The 22,154-nt window shown below is 39.8% G+C and overlaps 1 protein-coding gene across 1 annotated transcript; it reads left to right on the top strand.

The window, feature by feature from the left end:
• Positions 1–578: 578 nt before the first annotated feature.
• LOC113944986 (transmembrane protein 68-like) lies at positions 579–17,683 on the top strand. Its single transcript, XM_027638784.1, has 7 exons — positions 579–614; positions 6,449–6,779; positions 8,265–8,429; positions 11,146–11,339; positions 15,065–15,125; positions 15,527–15,666; positions 17,548–17,683. Exons 2-7 carry the CDS (start codon positions 6,452–6,454, stop codon positions 17,650–17,652), a joined length of 993 nt encoding a protein of 330 aa, XP_027494585.1. The 5' UTR covers positions 579–614; positions 6,449–6,451; the 3' UTR covers positions 17,653–17,683.
• Positions 17,684–22,154: the final 4,471 nt, after the last annotated feature.

Genomic DNA, 22,154 nt, shown 5'->3' with positions numbered 1-22,154 from the left:
TACCTATTGGTCTTATCAGTCTCAATAATACCTCTGTCACATAAGCCATAGGGTGAACAACAGTACAACATATTTTTTATGTTTCAGGTTTCCTCTGCTTAATTTAGCCACAATAGCATAGTCCATCTCTGTATTACTTTAATTATACCCCAAGTCTGTGTGGCACACAGTTCTCCTAAACTTTTTGAAGAGATTCTTTCCTTTGCAAAACCATTCTCAAAAACATTCTCTTTGCAAAAATATGTTCTCAACTCAGCAGTCAATGACACTCTGAAAGTTTTCTTAATCAACGTAGACATGAATTGGCTGGAAGCACGTCCCGGGGAGGCTTCTCTTTTCCAACCAGGGAACTGCACCGAAGGCTCCGCGTCTCCCCTGTCCTCCTGTGATGGGAAGCGGCGTCTCCACCCCGGCGCGCCAGGGCGGGGCCCCCGGCGCCCGCCCAAAGACTTTTATTGTTGAAGAATTAAAAATGGAGATTTGAGCGCGCAGCCCACTGGTGCTGCCAGGCCCAGCCCCGCCTCCTCGTCCCGGGCGCGGGGGTGGCAGCGCGTTTATCCCGGGACGGGGCCCCATCCGCGGGGTCCGGGGGACGGCGCGATCGCTCAGGGCAGGTGAGCGGGGCGGGGGGACGGGACGGGACGGGACGGGACGGAAGGCGGAGGGGGAGGTTCAGGTTCTGTCGCCCCGCGGGGAGCCGGCGATGGGGGAGGGTCCGGCCAGTGTTCCAGCACCTCCGTGCTTCAGCCGCGATCCGCTTTCAGGGACCCTGAGCGCCTGAAATGGGAGAAACCGCCCGAGTCTTCCCAGTGTTGGCGTTTGGAAACGTTAAATGACGTTTCCAGGTGGAGAAAAAGGCGCTTGCTGTATTTTACTTGTGCCTGAGCAGGACGGGTACCAGCACTGAACCCAGATCCTGCTCCTCATACACTCCACCGTGTGTGCTCGCAGCTCGGAAAGCCAACCATATCCTGGCCTGCATCACAAGTGTGGCCAGCAGGATAAGGGAGGTGATTCTGCCTCTGTAGTCTGCTCCAGGTGTGAGACATCACCTGGAGTACTGCATCCAGCTCTGGGGTCCTCAGCACAGTAAAGACATGGACCTATTGGGTCTAGAGAAGGACCACAAAGATGATCAGAGGGCTGGAGCAGCTCTCCTGTGAAGACAGGCTGACAGAATTAGGATTGTTCAGCCTGAGGAAGAGAAAGGTCCTGGGAGACCTCATGGCAGCGTTTCAGTATCTAAAGAGGGCCTACGAGAGAGCTGGAGAGGGACTTTTTGTTTGGGTATGTAGTGACAAGGAGGAATGATTTAAACTGAAAAAAGGCAGGTTTAGGTTAGATATCTGGAAGAACTTTACTGTGAGAGTGCTGAGACACTGGTTGCCCAGAGAAGTTGTGGATGCCCCATCCCTGGCAGTGTTTAAGGCCAGGCTGGATGGGGCATTGAGCAACCTAGTGGAAGATGTCCCTGCCCATAGCTGGAACCAGCTGATCTTTAAGGTCCCTTCCAACCCAAACCATTGTATGAGTCTATGATTTTGTTATTCCAGCTTTTACCTGCCACATTTCTGGGAACTGAGCTGAGCAAGTATGCTTGGTCAGGGTAGTGCCTAATTTCCACATGCTCAATCAAACCTGAGTGGGAATTCAGTTACTTGTATTTGCTGAGGCTGTAAATGGGAAACAGTACTCCAGGTTAGATATACTCAGTGTGTGCAAATGGTGGAATGACTGTGAAAAGCTGGGATACTGGGCACTGTAATTGCTTGTAGTTTCTTTCCTGAGGGGATAGACCCTTCATTTTTGGGTTGGATGTACTGAAGATAGGGAAAGCTCTAGAAACATAGGAGTGTACAAGTAGGGTGGATTTATGGAGCCAAATAAAGTGGGTGGTGACAGGATGAGATCAGCAAGAGAGTCATTTTCCATGAAACTGCCACAAAACATCCAGGAAATGTAAAACTGGAATTGCATTTACATTGAAAGGTAAGATGCAGAACTGTAGCTGTTAGATAACTCCCCTTGTGAAACAGAGCCGTTGAGTTTGATGAAAGGGTAGGAGCCTGCCACAAGAGAGCAGGTGTCAAAAAATAATCTCTAGAAGAGTCTGCAGTTACTTTACACTGATCTTCCCACTATGCTCTGCTACACTACTGTCAGGAGCAAACTGGTGAGCACCACGACCAAGATTATTACCCTTCAGTCATTGCTGAAAGCCAGATACAAGGTTTTAATTTTGTTGTAATAGGTCTCTTGTGACAGCTTTGTTCTTCCCTGGGATTATAGTGTTGGTAAGATTATCCTTATCAACAAATGATGCTTTATCAAGAGCTCAGGATCTGAACAACTTGTAGGAGACTTCTGTTGAAAGGGGAGCTCCCCTTTAAGTAGGGAGACAGTAGTTTAATTTCTCTCTGATATCATCTGTAATTTTATGTTATAGATAAAGCTATTACTCTGGAATTCGATGTGCTTTATAGGTGGAACCCAAACAAATACCTCATATGTCAACGCATGTGTTGTTCTCTGTAGAGAACAATGAAATCACTCAGAACAGTAGCTTCAAGTCCATCACTAGATAAGATGAAAAAAATGTAGACAATTTAAAAAATGTTTGGTTTTTTTCAATAATAAAATACTATACCCACTTGTTAACCTTTTATAGGATATTTAGTATTGAAGAACATTGGGGCTGCTCCTGGCTCAGATTTGATAAAAGCAGAAGAAAAATTTCTCTCTTAAATATTGACATTTTGGGCAAACCAAAGCAGTTATGAGTAAATATGTTGCAGTAACACTCTTGCATTGTCTCCTAGTGCACGATCAAGAAGGTTTTTAGTAGTAGGTTTGCAATAGGCACTCAAATGTAATAACTTCCTATATGGTGTTTGATAGAAAGAAAGCTTTGAAACTGTGTTTGTGGTTTCAGCAAGGGACTGGTGAGAGCCAGTAGAACATGGAAAAATAGAAGTCCTGTCCTGTTGTAGTCCTTTGATGTTATAGCGGCATTAAAGAGGAATGATGTGACTCACATCATATGGTCCAAAAACCAGGGTCCACGGTTCAGTGATCAAAGTTCATTCTTTCCTTATGAAATATTGGAGGTAGTGTACCACTGAACTGAGTGAGCAGGAACTGAACCATGGTTGAGCAAGCAGTTTCCAGAAAAAGCCATACCACTTCTAGTTTTTTCTCAATTTGTCAATCATTTATTCTTTCTCCACTCTTGGATTCAACTGGAATGATGTTGAATTAGCTTGTATCCCACCCACCCAAACTAGCTGGCCGGTGAACTCACTCCATGTGTACCCAACTACTTGCGGGTGTCTTTGGTCCAATCTGTACTGTTAAAATCTATTTTGTAGCTTTTTTAAAAGTATGATTTTGCACATTGAAGTATTTTATTTTCTTTCTAAAGCTTTTTTCAGTGTCTACATTGACCTTAAAATCAGAAATAAATAAGTTAAGGTCTTCATTTGTACTGTAGTCTGTAAGCAAACAAGGTTAAAGGTAGTGATCTTCCAGCCAGCAAGTGATTTTCTGTTAGATAAAAATTGGGATGGAGGAAGAGGAATCAGTGGGATGTTACATTGTTTACGCTGATCAATGTAAACATCCTATTAACACAAGAAGAAAATTCAGAAAATGCTGAATAATGTAGGATGTAGACTCAGTTCTTATTTGGTGGAGATTCCGCCACTGATGGATACTTTTTCATCATGTTAGTTGATGACATCATCCATTTCATATGTGCTCCATTTAAAAGAGCTATTATTTTTTAATAAAAATTTCAAGCATCATCAGTAATATACTTGCATAATACCCGTAGGCCAACTTAAGTTTGGGCTGTTCCCAAGACTGGTTTTGCTTGTGCCAGTATTTTCACAGGCATCCTGTTAGCAGGGAGCGAAGCTGATTTGTTGGAGACCAACCTGGGGGTGAGAACATACAGCAAGGGGCTGGCAACTTTCAAGTAGCAGCTTATATGTGGCTTAAAGTGACTCTTTGAGAAGCCCCTGTAAAACTGTATGTACATGACACCTGCACAAGCTATGAAACCTCTAATTCCTTCAAAGAATGGGGGTGAATTTGTTTACAAGGTCTGTTTCCCACAAAATTGTAGAGTGGCATCAGTGACCTTCATCACATACCAGCTTCTCAGTTATCTTGCCACAAGTTTATCTAGCTGCTGAGTCTGCAATTGCTTGTGTTTGGGGGTTTACAAATAATCTTAAATCTGTTCCAGTCCTCTGGATTATCTCTAGTCTTTCAGGTTACTAGAAATGAATATCGGGGGCCAGAGGGAATTTCAGATGGTTTTAAAATGAATGTTAGGTACGAGAAGGTACCTGGACTTGTTAATCTCTAAAGCGTTGGTAGCTTGATTATACGATCTCTTGTTCACTAGTGATCCATATATCCAGATTAATCCCCATATCATATAGGGGTTATTATTGATGCACTTACTGTGGATATGGATATTTTATCTGTGATTTTAAGACAGTTTTGGTACTGGCTATACTAATCTGTGTTCCAGATCTGAAGCCCCCATAATGATGCAAAATCTACTCACTTCCTTCACCCTCTGTTGCAGGCTGAATGAGTTATTCCAAGTACTGCTCATCTACTCACTTCCTTCACCCTCTGTTGCAGGCTGAATGAGTTATTCCAAGTACTACTCAGTATTTTTGATTCAGTATCCTGAGATAGGCCACTAATGTGATCTTCTCCTGGGCTCTGTCAGCATAGCATGCTTTGCACGCATTGAGGATTTGTAGTCCTTGCTCTTATCAGCAACTTTAAGCAATTAAAAACTTATTATAGAGTAGCATGACACCACTAGCTTTATCCTTCTTGAACACTGTCTCAGCAGAGATTTTAATGTCTGAATCATGCAGACTGTTCATTTTTTAGTTTGATGTTATTGATAAAATCTCTTTTCAGTGACAGTTTCTAGATTTTCTTATATCTTAGTCAGGCATATAAAGGATATAAACACTCATCAGGATATAAACAATTCTGTATTAATTCTTGTGACTTTCTTTTGTTTACACCATGCTGAGCATCTTTTAATACAGCATGTACTTCCTTTGAGCTCCTAGTTTACTATCCTTCCTGCTTGTGCTCTACCTATGAAACTGTCTTTGTCTTACACCAAGAGATTCTCTTCTGATTCTCTCCCCCATCTCGCTGCAGGGGGAGGTGAACAAGCGGGTCTGTGGTGCTCAGCTGCCTACTGGGGTTAAACCACAATGGTCCTTTTTGGTGTCCAATATAGAGTTTGAAGGGTTTAAGATAAGGACAGATTTCATTGGAATGTGGAAGACCAAATTTATAGCTACTGCAGCTACTCAGTCCACAGGGCTTGTCATGGGGCTTGCTTGCCTTATTGAATGTTAGACTCTAGTGTTTGTTTGTGGCTGCCTTTTGCTTTTGCTGTTCGCTGTACTTGTTCTCATCTGTAATTCTGAAGGGAGCTGTGCTTTACACCAGTCCACCCCTATATTCTACCTTCTAGGGCTTTAAAGAAGGAAAGCAAAAGTGGAGAGATTAGGTGCAGCAGGTTTGCTCATATAAGTGTGCAGCTGAAGACATAAAGTTAGAAAAGTCTGGGCTTGCTGTATTTTATGATCCTGGCACTGACTGTGGCAATTACGATTTGTTTCTTGTAGGTACTTGTTCTAGTGCTGGAGCAGAAAACTTGTTAAACAAGTAGCAGCCTGATTGAGGCAAATAAAATCTGTATTCAGTTATGGATTACTGAACTAGATTGCAATGTTTAAGTCTCTGGCTAACGCTCAAAAATCTTAAAAGCAGCCAGAGGTGCTGAAGTGCTCTTGCATTCCAGGGTAACCACTACCTGTTGTTAGGCTGGCAGGGTCCACTGTAGGAACAGACTAACTTGAGAGCTCCATGTGGCAAACATATCAGTAAGACCATGGAGCCCTCTTGGCCCTTGCTAGGGCTGGAAGATTGGAAAGAAGGGTGTGTTGGAATTGTTGTATGGATGAGGGGTGAAGAGCTGCTTTTCCCAGTGCTCCCAGCAATACTAAACGCTGCCCCAGGCACTCGCAGGCCTTGTGAAGGAGCCAAGAGTGCCCTGGTTTTGCTTACTGGCCCTTCAGCTGCTCACTCTGCTGTTTGATCCCCTTACTGCCACTTACACAGAGAAATAATCTGATCAGCCATGTTGTAGGGATCCTGAGGCTTCTTTGGACTCCAGCCCTTCTCCTTTTAGCCCCTATTAGCTAGCTGTATAAAAAGGATCCGTAAACACATACAGTAATCTCATAGCCAGCAGCTATCTTAGCATGATAGAGACAAAATGTTTGAACCTGTGCTATGCCAAAATAGGCATCAGGTGTATCTACAGAAAGCTTTTTGCCTAAATTGAGAAGCTTCCACGATTAGAAACTACAGCTGGGTTTTTTCCTTCTCCATGCAGGACATGATAGGTGGAAAAGAATCCTGCACTTCAGGACCGATACCAATGACCGACCTCAGCTGCCTTGTCTACGGACTGGAAGAATGGACTGTTGTGGAGTTCCTGAAGCAATACCTTTTTCATTTGATCATTGCCTCACTCACAATTAGTGCAATATTAGTTTTTTTTATAGTTCCTTTAACAATTGGCTTTTTCATTTACCTTTCTAATATTTCACTTTTAATATATCAGAGGAACAGTGAGTTAGAAGCAGATCCCTTGAGTGATGTTTGGGACAGAGCAAGGAAAACCATAGCAAGCTTTTGGGATATATATGCAAGAATATGGCATGGTAAGTATGACATGACTTGTCTGAAGCTTTGAATTACAGTAAGTAGTAAATACACAGTAGTTTTAATTTTAATTTTTTCTTCCAAATGGATGCAAATAAATTACATATTGTACTTTGTATGGCATCTAACCCAAAAGTTTCTGTCTCGAAGACTGACTGCAATATAGAATAAGCAGAATGAAAGGGAGAAATTAATTAATATAGGGTAAATTTCTCTTAAGTGGACAGGCAGGTGCATTTCTCTGTATATGGTATCAGAGTGAAGTGCAGTGTTGATGTTAGTTCTAGTTGGAAATGTAATTACTGTATTTTTAGTTGGTAAAAACTACTTTGTTTTGTGACAATTAAAAATATTTTTAAGAGCTATATGGATGCAGAAGTAATTAGATATCACATCTAAGTTTGTACTGTGGCAGAATTTAAAAACTAACCTGACTTTACGGTTTCATTACACTCAACCTTCAAATACTTTCAACACACCCCACTCTGTAGGAAAATCCTCAGCAGTCTGCTAGGCTCTTGTTCTTTCCACAGATGTGGTTTAAGACTATCACAAGGTAACTTTACCATTCTAAGGATGAAGACTAATAGCTGTTATCTATATTGGTATCCTGCTATGCTTTTCCCTTAATCTTTGAACATCCTGCATATAAAAACTTCTTCACTTCTTCCTAGGTCTCTGCCTGCTCCAATCCCATCCAAACAGCTCCTGACAGGAGCTGTAGCAAGGATGGAGATGAAGGCAGACAAGGTGGAACACAGCTCTTAGTTGGCAGAAGCTATGGCTTTCCCACGTCTTTGTATACATTAGCCTTCTAGTCTGGCTCCACCTAAAACCTAACTCAAACATAGGAAGAGCCAGGACAAGGATTCATAGAAGTCCATGTCTGTGAGGAAATTCCCTCCCACTGTGAAGTGAATACATTTCACTCTTGTGTAGAGAACCTCTCTTTGGAATTCTTGCAGATTTTGGTTTCAATTTAAACATCTCACCATTCTCAAAAATAGAAACATTTTATTATGTAAAATCCCAAACTCTTCATTCTGCCTGATACAGAATGGAAATTCATACTTTTGTATTTCAGGAAAGCATCCAGACTGTTTGCCTCTAATTCTGCAAATGAATTGTTTTCACACTAGTTAGTAATTTTTAAAAAATTATTATTATTGTACTATGTACTGAGAAAAGTTCCTAATGAGAATTAATTATTTAGTTCCCTCACTGGGGAAAATGTCAGGTTCAGGTCTCATCTAGTGATTAAACTGACCAATAAATCAGTCCAGTAATAAGCTATGTTGTTTGAGGGACTTTGTTTTTGCTGTTGACCAAAAGTTCCATCCAGAACCTAATTATTTTAAATGCTACTGCAGAGACTTTCACAACTCTCTGGAAGTCATTTAACAAAGGACAGTAAATGGTTTTCTTTAAACTGCCAGATGATTTACAGATATCATTGTCAGTGTATTATTTTCCATTCCAAACAGGTTATGAGCTTCATGGTGTGGAAAACCTACCAGAAGGACCAGGCATTCTTGTGTATTACCATGGAGCTATTCCTGTAGACTACCTTTACTTTTTGTCGAGGCTGTTTCTCTGGAAGAAAAGACTTTGTCTGTCAGTAGCTGATCATTTTGTCTTTCGTTTACCAGGTAAAAACATGTTCCCTTGTATTTAAGCATTCTGGATTCACCCAACCTGTTGCTAGTTTTGGTGAACTTGACATTTTAAACACTTTACTACGCTTTAAAGAGAGCTTTCAAACTAAAAGACTGCTTTTAGACTTTTAAACAAGAAGTTGGTAGATGTAACAGGACAAACAGGTAGAATATCCTGTCATTTCAGTGAAAACATTGGTAAACCCTCCAGAGCCAACGAATAGACTTAAATTCCTTTTCAGATGTAATGTCATGCCTCAGTAGAAAGTGCTGGATAGGACTCTATTATTGATCTAGTGCTGAGTGGTCAGCAGTGGGCTATGAGTGCAGAAGAGCTCAGAGAATGGTAGGATATCAGTTACCTACTTGCCCTCTACATTGGGTAGGCATTGCAGTGGGGTATGACTTTGTTGAAGATTTTACTGTTGAAGAGAGCTCTGTAATACTGGCCACCACAATATATTCAACACACTGTACACTGAGAAAGAAAGAAAGAATTCCATCATGAAAAGGAGAAGATACAGAGAAACAAAAAAATGTCAATTTTATAAAAACAAGGCATAAAGAAGAGCATCCCAAAGGAATATCAGGGAGATTATTTCAAGGAACCTTTATACTACTTATATTAAAAACTATTATAATAATAAAGAGTAAAGCAAGCTATTTAGAAGTAGAAGGATACTCTTCAGAAAAGGAAGTTTTGTCCAAACACTGAAAACAAGTAGTATGAAGCAAGTTTGATGTGAAAACCATGTTCAGGTACCCCTAGAAAGATGACAAGAATTTTTTACAAGCACATTTAGTAGGTACTGTGTGGTACTAAGCACATCAGAAGTATGAAGTTGTCAAGAGATGACTGGCTTTTTACAGTACCCAGAAAAGAAGAGAAAGCTTAGCAAAATATTGCAACAGAGACTCTTTCTAAGGGATAAATAAGAGGGCGCTGTTTCAAATTGAAGTGTCCGTAGCACAGATTTTTATTAAAAATGTATAGTACACCATTGTCAGGACTAAGTAATACTCTTAGCTGTGCAATTTCTGGACTATTGGTGTCTGCATAACATATTGTTCGAATTATGTTCATGCTAGAGGAACAGAAGTTGCCAAATATGGTGTCAATCTATAAAAAGGCTACAAAAAGGCATTCGGTAAAAAAGACCACAAATAACTGAGATCAGACCTCTCCATTGCATTAGTAGAAAATGTGTCTAAAAGTAATAGCCTGAGCATAATTTCTCCCTAATGTGCTCTACCATATTTACTTGCTTTTTGCAAAGAAATGTTACACTTCACGGATTGGTTCTTTAAAGAAAGCTCATGAACATATGCTGAACCTCAGTTCAATTTATTTATAGGATTAATCACAGTTACAGGAGAATTCTTCTTGTGAATTAATAACATCTCAGAGTAGCTGCAAAGTAATAAAGTTACAAAAAAAGAGCAATGATGATCAGAGGCCTGGCATGGCTTCCTTTGAAGAGACAGTACATAAGACAGAAGTCTTGAATGACTGAGGGATACAAAATTCTGTGTGATCTGGAAAAGGGGAATAAGAAGTGGAAAAAATGTTTATATGATACATTATAATTCCTAACAGTCAAAAAAGTTTTAAAGCCAAGCAAACGAAGTACCTCTTCACTTAATAAGGATATGGCATTCCTGACTGTAGGATAAAACCAAAATATATATCTGAGTTCACAAAGGGCTTAAACAAAGTCAGCACCTGTCTTTGACAGAAAGATCTATCAAATATAGTACCTTGAATGAGATTAAATTAAATTACAAGATTCAGCACTGTGTTTTCCATTGTCTTCCAAAGTTTCTGTTGCAGACCTTTGTCAAAGTTGTACTGCTAAGCACCAGTTCTGGCAGTCCATAGTTATTGCTTACGTTTATTATAAAAAAATTTCTTTGCAAATTATGCTGTTCAAACAGTGAATTTGCAGATTGAGGAAATGCTTGTTTGTGGGAAGTTGGATGGGAATTCCAAACCAATATATTTAAAATGTGAATATAATATAAGAAAGCATAGAATGCTTCCATCTTTCTAAATCTGTCTTTTAGAGAAATCCCAGTTATGGAAACCAAGGAAGGAGATTGACTGAAATGTTCATGTGGTGCTGAAATTGCCCCGCTGACTTCTGTCATTCATGCATCTTAAGTCTTACAGCAGCCCAAGTTGATCCACATAGTTTGCAATTTAACCACAAAATACACAATTTAACAACTCGAAAACTAAATGTTTAAAATGTTAAACATTGCATTTTCTTTTAAAATAAATAGATGCTTGTCAAGTATTTATTTTTGCAGTAATCTTTATTGTACCGATATTTCCCCCTGTATTGAAGTATATAAAAAGAAGGAGAGAGGAATAGACACTTGTTTTCAGATTTCTAGCTATGATGCACAAGTTTTGCTTGCATAGCAGGTGTTTTGATAAGTATAGAAAATAGCATGTGGAAACATTAGTCTATTGAGATGCTCCTGATAAGATGGTTCATCTTCATAACATTTGGGCAAAAATATTTTCATGTCTTTGTCATTTTGCCAATATTTCCTCTGTAAGTGTCTTACGTCCTTCATAAAAATTTGTCTTAGTCTAAATATATATCTGATAGATTTTCATTTAGCTGTAATCTGGTTCTTACATGCAAGCAGTGTTTGTGATATGCTGTTATAATAATATGCATTTGCTACTTATTTATTGCAGGACTTAAATTGTTATTGAGAGTGACAGGTGTTATACCAGGCACAAGGGAGAAGTGTCTCCTTGCACTCAAGAATGGATACTTGGTGTCCATCTCACCAGGTGGAGTTAGAGAAGCATTATTCAGTGATGAAAGTTACCAACTCATGTGGGGAAATAGAAAAGGTTTTGCTCAGGTTGCTCTAGATGCAAAAGTGGTGAGTATTATTATTATTATTACTACCACTAACAATCCCAGTTTATACCTTTTGCATACGTGCTTCGTTATAAAAGGCAGCTTAGAGGTATTTGTTGGAAAATCTTCCAGGCAAAAAACATGTTTCAGAAGTAAAGATTTCTTTACCTTTTCACATCACTTTACTCAAACACATTAATCCATAAGGAGCAAGGATTTTGTGGAACCGTTGAACTTTTTCTTGACTATTGCAAAGCATCCATCTCTGCAGTTCCATTGTCCCCATCCAGTCGGTTGCTTCTCAAGCTTTGTTTTGGTCTCTTGTGCTATAGCTCCTACTGCAAAGTACCTGGAGTTGCAAAATTCATGCTTCAGGTTAATATTTCTTCATAACTCTATCTCTGAATTTTTGTGGGGATATAACTAAACACTAGAATTAACTTAGGGGCACTTACCCAGTGGATAAAGTAATTTTAGGCTGGGAGACCTATTTCTACATCAATGCCTCTCTATGTGGCCTTTTAAAAAGTCATGTTTGATGTGATTCTGTTCCCTTTCCTGTCCTTTTTCTCAAAAGTGTGGACTGGTAAATGTTCCGTACTTTATATATTGTGTGGGCCCGTACAGCACTGCTGCTAGGAGAATACCAGAATGTGAATAGGATAAACTCAGTCCATTCATATGGACATTTTGGATTCCCTTATAGTATTCTTATGTATTAAGTGAATAATATACTCAAACAGTCAGAAAGAGGTGTCACTTTAACAACTTGAGTGATTTCTAGTGATTTTGCTTTCATATCTGATTTTCAAGCTACTTCAAATATTTGAACAATCTATTGCCAAATGTTTTCCCTTCACCTGCAGTCTTAAAGTAACACAGTGTAATAGGTTGTGGGTTTTTTTAAATAAAAATTGAATTAAAAAACTCTGAGTGCCCTGACTGCCACACTGATCAAAACACATCACAAAAATCCTTGCTAGTAATCCTCTTAATTCTACCACTTTTACATAACTTAGAAGCACGTGGAAATAGCTGAACAGTAGTACCTAAAATTATTAGCACCTTCTATTGACAATCTGTAGGTTTTTAAAAAAAATTTATTTAATGAATTGGGTATTCATTGAGGATAAGGTTCTTTCGGTGTGAGATGATCCTGTGGTCATTTGCATAATGTTTGGTAATATACAGGACTGTTAGCAGGAGGGTTAGAGAGAATTTTATCCTTCGACAACTACTATCCTGAGCTTTCCTTCACAGTGCTGTGAGCTCTTGTATTACTTATTATTGTACTCCTTCAGTTTGGGCTTTCTTTAATGATCAGAAGGTTTGAGTGGATCCCTGTGTGGTGGGCATCATTGTAATTAGCTTGCATCTTTGATATTTCTCTGGAAATCTGTGATTGGACAAACCTTAGGTAACTAAACACTTAAAAAAAAAAAGTACTGTGCATTTAACAGTAGAGGAGGCAATATTGGAGTAGTAACTGGATCCCATCTTTTGACAAATTTTAAAATGGATTGTTTGTTTGTTCTTGCTGCATACTTTTCAGTACTGACCAGAATAGTCTTGTACGTTGACCAAAGACTGGGCATTGACTCATCTAACTATCAGAACTTTGCTAATACTTGCTTGGATCCTGAATGAAGGCAAAATAGAATTATAAGGGCCTTTTTTGAATTTATTCTACATACAGTGTAGCCATCAACCAAAGAACCACACACACTTTATTCAAAATGACTACGTTGTGGTTAATAACCTGCCACAGATGACTTGAATGGGGATTTCAAAACCAACTTTATATATGAATAGACATTCCCACTCTTCATACAATATTACGGAAGTTCAATAGTTCTCTCATTGAAAAAGTTGAAGAAAAGCAAACAATGAAGGTAGTTTCAGCCTCAGTCCTTGCCTAAAGGTTTCCACATTCAGTTTCCACTTCATCTTGTGCAATTACTCTGCTTAAGGAGTCAGAGAAGGAGAGTGTTACTATTTAATGTTATGACTCAAAGAGCCTCTGGGACATATATTTGTCTCCATCAAATTTTATCTATGCCAGGGGCCTGACCTTCAGAAATACCCTTACCTTCAGAAATACCTCTGTCTGTGGCTTGGTTTGACAGGTTAATGGGGAGGGTTGATCATTTCTGAAGATCCCTGAATTTTATCTGTGTCAAAAAATTGGTTCCATTCTATTTTGGTAAAAGATAAACAGAGACTATGGTTTATAAAATTCTCATGTATGTGCAAGGGGTTTGGACTACTTGATCTCCAGAGGTCCCTTCTAGCCCCAGCTATACTGTGATTCTGTGATTTTCAAGCTGACTGGTTGTGATCCAGCTCAATTCCAGCACGGCAAATATAAATCCATGGGTTACTGCAGATCTGACTGTGCTGCTTTACAAATGTAAGATTTTATATGTGTACCTGTTTTTTCCAGCTTAGGGACTGAAGGTTGCTGCCTACTCTGTACCTCAATGGCTGATCATTGTATGAGAATAGCCTTCATAGCTGCCAGATTTCTTTATAGCCTAAGATGTATTTCTCTTGCACTATTTCTAAAATTTAAAGTGTTTTGTCTGTATGACAGAGGGTTTCAAGCATTTTACATGTCAGACATACAGTATTCGATCAATAGCTGAAGCCAACTGTGGTATTTTTAGTATCCAGTACTTACGTGTTTTTAAAAGATATTACTGGTTATTTTTAAGGGGTTATATCTAATAATTTGCCTTAATTTCTCATTCTGAAGGGTTTACCATAAAAACTTTATGGGTGTTTGATATTTTTGTTATCTCTCAGGGATTTTTTTTCCTTTTAGTGGTTTCCAACACTTTGAGTTACTTGTTAGGCTCTAGTTAGGTGGTTTTCTTCCTTGTTTTTCTCTTGTCCTATGGTTTTCTGTTCTCTGGTAATGATTTTTAACAGCATAAAAGTCTTCTTTCATTACCTTATGGACAAGTAATTCCAACAACATGCTCAAAATATGTTTTTAAAAAAGGAAAGAGGATAATAGTGGCCAAAAAAATCATTGCATATATGGATACAATCACTGTCAGTTTGTCTACAAATTGTGAAATCTTACCTCAGGCTGTAAGACGTGACTGTTTCAAGTGCAGGTATCTCAAGTGTGTTTCTTTTTAGTCACAGTAATGAAATGAACTTGTTCTGTAACTGCCTAAGTATCCACCTTCCAGCAGGTGTGTAGTCCAGGTCAGTGAGGACATACAATTGCCTTATTTGTCTAAGGGATCTGCAGAAATATTTTCCAGTGAAATATTATCCAAACGTGACTGCTTCAGTGAGACCCTTCTTTGAGAAGCAGATGAGCCAACCATGAATGTCTAGTTGCTTTCTGCTAGACTTCACAAACTGAATACTCTCCTATTCAGCACTTGTGATGAAACCTTTAGACAAGGAAACAGCAAAACTTCATTTATGTTCCAGTCAGTGGTACCGCAATAAATATATAACATAAAAGTTATATAAACCCTAATACAATGTCAGTAATTTTCCTTACAGATAGTGAGTTTAAAACAGATATTTGTGGGAGCTAAGAAATAGAATTTTATTTCTATTCTTGAGTTTATTTTTTATATCAAGATTCCTTGTTTGCTACTTAACTGACTGATAATTATCTTCTGTATTGAAGTGATTTTCTTAGCTGCATTAACAGGCACTAAAACATAAATTCAAACCTTCTATAACATTTCCACTGTTTTTTTTTTTTTTTTGATCCCTTAGCCCATCATTCCAATGTATACTCAAAATGTCCGTGAAGGCTATAGGACATTTAAAGAAAGAAGTAAGAAGTTAAAAATATATTTTAAGTATTTGGAATGCTTTATCCACTTTTCTCTCAGATTTCTCTCGCTTTTTTCTTAGATTTTTGCTTTTCAGACTTCTGCTTGCTTTGGATTTTCTAACACAGTTGCTATGGGTTAGAGGTATCTCAGATATGGAAATAGCTTGTGCATAACTGGTTTGTGCTGTGTGATTTGATTCTTTAATTCAGTCTTATTTCAGTGATCTGTTAGGTCTATTGAGCTTTATTTTGGTGGACAGTTACCTCAATCTTGTAACAACTTCTTGACTGTCAGATAAAGTATGCATTTTTAATAAGTCTTCGACATTAATCAGATATCAAGTTTGGATTGTGTTTTCTGTGGCTGTAATCTCACTTTTTCCTCCCATAAACTATTTCAGGATTTTTTAGACAGTTATATGAAAGTACTCGATTGCCTTTTATTCCTCCATATGGAGGACTTCCAGTCAAATTTCGCACGTACATTGGGAAGCCAATCCCTTACGATCCGAATATAACTACAGAGGAATTAGTTGAAAAGGTAAGTTATCTCTCCTTGCAAAATTGAGCTATGTACTTTGCCTTCTCTTATATAGGTACTTGAAACTAGTTTTTTTCATGCTTCAATAAAGACAAATATACTTGTTAAAGCTATGGGCAGTTGAGGTCCGTGATTATTTAATGCAGGGATACCTACAAGTAACTATTGACATAGTAATAGTTGATTGGGATGCCCTCATCCTTTCAGAATGTGTGAACTCTGTCTTCTTGGCATGTTATCTTTGTTTCTCCCATGCCTTTTGTAACTTTGATAACTGAAATTATGTAAACTATGTTTTAAGTGCAGTTTTCAGTAACCACGAAAATAAATTTCATACATAAAAAATAACTTTGAGCATCTTCTCTAAATAGCATAGGGCTCTAGAAACAAAGTTCCACAAGAGCTTCAGTCTCTGGTTGTCAAAAGAAAAATGTTAAAAAAATGAGTTGCATCCAAAATATAAAAGATTTTGAGTACCTATAGCTTGGTGAAATCAGTGGTGTCCAGGAGCATAAAAGCGTTTGTAGATCCAGAGTTTAGGCATCTTTCAAAATATTAGGCTAAACAGAAAACACAGTTTTTAAAATTTGTCATGGAAGGTGAAGGGAGGGCTTTATGCAAAACCATAAACAAATCTATGAGCTAGGAGCACGTGGATCAAAACACTTGTTAGGAATCACTGATGAAAAAACACCTTGCTGCTCCCAAAAAGGTGCAAGAATGCCAGCTTTCCTTTCTTTTTTTTTTTTTTTTTCATTTTTTTTCTTTTTCTTTTTTCCTTTTTTCAAGGGTCTGCTGCAGATTCTGGGCTTCACAAAAGTGAAACCAGAAAGACAGGTTTGGTCTGTTACAAGGGAACTGCCCCAGCCCCAGTAAGCTGTGGAGTTTGGTCTGAGCATATTTAGGAGGCTGGAAGCAATATGACTGCTCTTACTGTTATTTATATTCTTATATTTTGGGGGAACAGTATTTTGTGTACCTGCAAAACTGAAATTGAAATTTCCCATGATGCTGATTTACTTTGTTAAAGTCAAGGTTTTGGCCACCCACTTCGACCACCACCCACTTCAATAGGAGTAGAGTTAGGTCTTCTGTGGCTTGTATTAAAGAAAAAAGCAGGTTAATGGGCGTTTGAGGTGAGCAGTGGCCTGGCTGACCTCTGTCGGATCCTGCCCTGGAAAGGAATTAGGACATGAGCCTGTCAGAAGAGGTTCAGCTATTCTTTTCTTATATTCACAGTGATATTCTACCATGACTCGGGTAGATCGGTGGAGTATGTAGCTACCCTTATTTCAAGCTTAAATACATAAGGAAAACCAAAAGGAGATAATTTCTTATTTCTTTTAGAAATACAGAATATTGTATGCATTCTCTTCCTGAACTTGCATTTGAATCTCATGTAGAGAATATTATGAATTCTCTTATATACATGCTGTATATGATCCAGTTATGGAGGAATTCATACTGGGGAGGACAGACAGAGGTTCCCACTCCAAATTCCTGGTGCCAGTAAGGTCAGCTATGGGATCAGATGAGGTTAGTCAGGCTTTGTCCAGCATTTTTGATGAAAACCTTCAGGGATGGAGATTGCACAAACTTAATGTTTGTATGTGTTGAAGGCAACTTTGACTTAGTAATGCCCAGCTTTACTAAATCTCAATAATTTGAGCCTATCCAAACTGCAATCAGTGTTTTTATTCCTTTCCTTTCCAAGAAAAGTGTCAGTAGGACAACTAGCTAATATAAAAGACATTTTTTTTCTTAGACTGGATCTTATGAGTGAGTTTCCCAGTGCCTCTTGAACTTCTGAGAAGTCAGGGGTTATACTATTCTTCCATGCATAAGCAGGTCTGTAAAGGCAAATTTCTCTTCTCTTTTCAGACAAAGACTGCTGTCCAGGCTCTTATAAGAAAGCACCAAACACTTCCAGGCAACATATGGAAGGCTTTACTGGAGCGATTTGATAAACGTCGTAAAAGCGATTAGAATGCTTATGTTTATTTTGTTGTTTTTACAGCATACAGTAAAAAAAAAATGTCCTACAGCACTGGTGACTAATGGTTGGTGTTCAACCAGTTTAATTTACAAGTTTCTACAGATTTGGCAGAAGAAAACAGTTAACCTCTCGTGAATATCCTGAACTCAGAAAAACTAAAGAAGATGACTTACGTATAATAGCAATGAAACAGCTAAATTCCCCAAAATGAAATCATGTAGCCAGGATTTTCCTGATTCCTAAAACAAGTACATACTTACTCGGAGAGCCTTAGCAGTTTTGTCTAGATCTGTGATTTTGTGTTTTGAGCAAATCACAGTCCAGTCTCAGAGAAGAACCTCAGAGTCAGTGTTGTCCCACCAGAGACCACTCCACAGTGGGCACCTTCCCTGTTGGACCCCATGCAAGACAGTGTCAGAAGAGAAACTGTCTCACTTTAGCTGATGATCTGCTGCTTAGGCATTTTTCTAGAGACTACACAAAGAGACATAATCCCATTAGAACAGACAATAGACTCCTACAAACACATCAGCCTAGTGATTCACGCCCTGGAAAGCAGGACTGCGACATCCAAGACTTTGCCCCCACAAAAGAAAGGTGGGGGCAAAGCTTTTTTTTCCTCTCTTTAAGAGAGGAAAAAAAAGCTTTAGTTCAGTGTAGTGCTATGCAAGTACATGCAGAAAGTACTTTCAAGTTTGATCTGGTACATGCATGCACTATTGCACCATACCATAGTTGTTTAGTGGATGAGGCTGCCCCCAGTCTGAAAATCCCTGGATACAGTGAGTGCAGTATGGATGTGCTGTATTTTTCTCCCGGTGAACAGGGAACAGGCTGTAAGGGTAGCTTACTTAGGCAATGCAACCCTGAGGTTTATCATCGCCGGTGGTTTGCCTAAAATGCAGTACTGCAACACTGCTGTTTCCATACGGATTTAACTGAAATGTCTGTTTGGAAAGGTAGACGTAGGCAGTGTTTTCATCCTAATGCAATTTGTGGAAAACTGAAACTTGCTACAAAGCGGAATGTGTTTTTTACAGGCTGTTGTTACTGGTGGGAGTGGGAGAACTTTGTGTAATCTATCCAATATGCCATTAAATGCAATCAAGTCTGTTAACTTCAAACACCAAGAGAGGTAATTTTTGTGCCTCATTTTTCATTCTTGTGCTTTTAATACCTACATAATCTTTCCCCTCAACATCCTAAAAAGTTACATAGTATCTAAGGAACTATATACACCGTTTGCCCATTTTTCACTAGAAAACTAAATCTACTCTTTGGATGAGAATAAATTCTTCCCATGCTGCTTCTCCACAAATATTTTATGCACATCTGGAGAAGGGAGCAGGATAGACAGGTGAGTTATTTCCCTGGAGCAAAAAGACAAGAATCCTGTCCTGAAAAAATCTCAAATCTCTCCTAAGGTATAAGTATTTTTATTTGAACACCTTAACTATAATTGCTGTATACAGGCAGAAAGATTTTTCTCCCAGCAGAGACTTGACATGCACAGGAAATGATAAACTAAAGCAAACCAAGATGCAGACTGATACACCTGAACAGGAACAGGAATTCAAACCATGAAGTTGTATTACACAGCACACTCCAACGATACAAGCTAAAATTCAAAGCATGAGCTTAAGTCAAGGGAGAAAAAGGAAAAGGCTACGGAATACTAAAATGGACACAGATGAAGAAGCAAGAGGAATTAAGAGTAATGATGGCTCAGAGCTGAGAATCTGAAAGCAGTCTTCATATTGCAGAAACTGCAGAAGGACTAGACGGAATCATTCTCTGACACCTTATTTTTCGAGCACATTAATGTCATCATGGAACGTGTCCAAAGAGGGGCAATGAAGCTGGTAAAGGGTCTGGAGCACAAGCCTTATGAGGAGCATCTGAAGGAGGTAGGGTTGTTTAGCCTGGTGGAAAGGAGGCTCAAAGGAGATCCACAACTTCCTCAAAGGAGGTTGGAGCCAGGTGAGGGTCAGTCTCTACTTGCAAGTAACAAGTGACAAGACAAGAAGGAATAGCCTCAAGTTGTGCCAGGGGAGGTTTAGATTGGGTATTACTAAAAATTTCTTCACTGAAAGGGTCATCAAGCATTGAAACAGGCTGCCCAGGGAAGTGGTAGAGCCACCATCCTTGGACTTGTTTAAAAGATTTTTAAGTGTGGCACCTGGGGACATGCTTCAGTGGTGGGCTCAGTTTGGTTAATGATTGGACTCAATGATCTTAAATGTCTTCTCCAATCTAAACAATTCTGATTCTCTAACCAGTTAAACACTTCAATAATCTGAATTTGCAAAACCTTTCAAATTCCATGATGCTAGGGGCTGTGTTGCTACAGAACAGAGCACAAGCCTTGGATAGGAGATACGTAATCGGAGCACTGATTATCTTTGAAAGAAGAGACTCCTGCCTGTATCTCTCCTATTTAGACAGCTGTTAACATTTTGCTAACAAAGTTCAAGTTTTTACTTGGCGAGTAAATCATCTTACAGCAGCATCACTATGTTATCTGCAGCTTATCTGAAATGAGCTGAAGTAAAAATTAATTTCTATTAGTTGTCTTCTGTCACAGTTGTCTGAAGGGTATTTTCTGGGATCCAATACAATACACAAAATTATTACTGAGAAAGAGAAGTGACTTTGAATGATGTATATGTGATTTTTCTAATAAAAAATTTTAATCACTTTTTTCCAGAAACACTGTAATACTGCTCTAATAATAAGCAGCTACTATACTATTTTAGTGGATCCCTCTAAATTTTTACTATTTTTAGCACAACATTATAGAAATTAGAACTAGAAACTGATATTATAGAAACTAGGGCTTGCCACACAAATAGAATTGTAATTGCAAATCAAACCACTCCCCTGCTACCCTTGTTTTTAGCCTCTCCATCATACAACAAAAAAGAAATTAAAAACAGCAAATGCAAATGACCTGTGCCTGCCTCAAAATGAAATTAACATTTATGACTCTTTTTGGGTATGGTTTGCCCAGTGAATAATGCAGGAAAATCCTGTTTTCATAACTTTTTGCATATAAGGTTTATCCAGCTCAAACTACATGCTTTTCCATTGGGGAAAAATATCCTACTGGTAACACTGGAAAAATAATAAAATCATAGAATCGTAGACTATCTTGAGTTGGAAGAGAACCACAGGCATCATCAAACCCCAACTCCTGGCCCTCCACGACAGCCCCAGGAGTCAGACCATGTGCCTGATAGTGTTGTCCAAACACTTCTTGAACTCTGGCAGGGTTGGTGCTGTGACCAATTGAGTGACAGTGCAAACAGACTTATACAAATGCACAGCTGAGCAGCCGCAGATGTTTAACAGGCAGATGATGTGAATGTAGAAGACAGCCAGTTAGAAAAGAACGGGAAGCACGGATCTGAAAGAGCTCACTGCCAGTTCTGGCCAGTTCACCTCTGCTAAGATTGAGGAAGCAGCCATGGTGGAGTTACATGTCGTCCCAGAAGGTAGGGAAGCTACATCAACCTCTGTGTTTGGAGCTGCACCTGGCGCCACTGGAACACTGCTTATTTCTTTGATTGATTTTTATTTTTTCTTTATATATAAATCCAGGGATCACATCCAAGTCTGCTGGCCAGTCAGGAGTACCTTAACAGCTCCGTGAATGCCATGTTTGAACTGCAAGCTGTCCAGAACACCGACTGCCTGCAGTGGGAAGGAGCGGGTACTCCTACAGCTGCGGGTATGAGTGGGTACTCCTGTAGCAGTGGGTATGACTGGGTACTCCTGCAGCTGCGGGTATGAGTGGGTACTCCTGCAGCAGTGGGTATGACTGGGTACTCCTGCAGCAGTGGGTATGAGTGGGTTCTCCTCCAGCAGTGGTGCCAGGTATGGCTGCTGTTGCTGCTGCTCTGGCACCACCGGCGGGGCTGGAGAAGGGGGCTTACACTCACCCCAGGCTGGCAGGTTCTGGGAAGGGTTGGCTGGGAAGTGAGTGGTGCTGAAGGCAGCATGGTGAACGGGTGGGACCCAGTGTTTTCCAGTGAGCACCACAGCCGAGCGGCTGAGGGAGCTGGGGTTGTTCAGCCTGGAGAAGAGGAGGCTCAGGGCGGACCTTATGGGTCTACTAGCTGCCTGAAAGGAGGTTGTAGCCGCATGGGGGTCGGTCTCTTCTATCAGACAACCAGTGACAGGACGAGAGGACATAGTCTTAAAATGTGCCAGGGGATTACACATTGGAATGGGCTGTCCGGGGAGGTGGTGGAGTCACCATCCCTGGAGCTGTTTAAGGAAGGGCTGGACGTGGCACTTAGTGCCATGTTCTAGTTGGCACGGTGGTGTTCAGTCGTGGGTTGACCTCGAAGATCTCGGATTTGTTTTTCCGCCTAATGGATTCCGAGATCCCGGGATACCGGGCGCCCCGCCCTTGCCGCCCGCTCCGCCAGGGGGCGCCTCCCGCCCCGCCCGCTCGCGGGGAGCGCGCGCCCCCTGGCGGCGCCCGCAC

Source organism: Corapipo altera, unplaced genomic scaffold (assembly GCF_003945725.1).
Source record: "Corapipo altera isolate COAL_440 unplaced genomic scaffold, ASM394572v1 49, whole genome shotgun sequence".
Taxonomy (NCBI): Eukaryota; Metazoa; Chordata; class Aves; order Passeriformes; family Pipridae; genus Corapipo; species Corapipo altera.
Note: the sequence above shows the minus strand (reverse complement) of the source record. Positions and strands in the feature narration are given on the sequence as shown.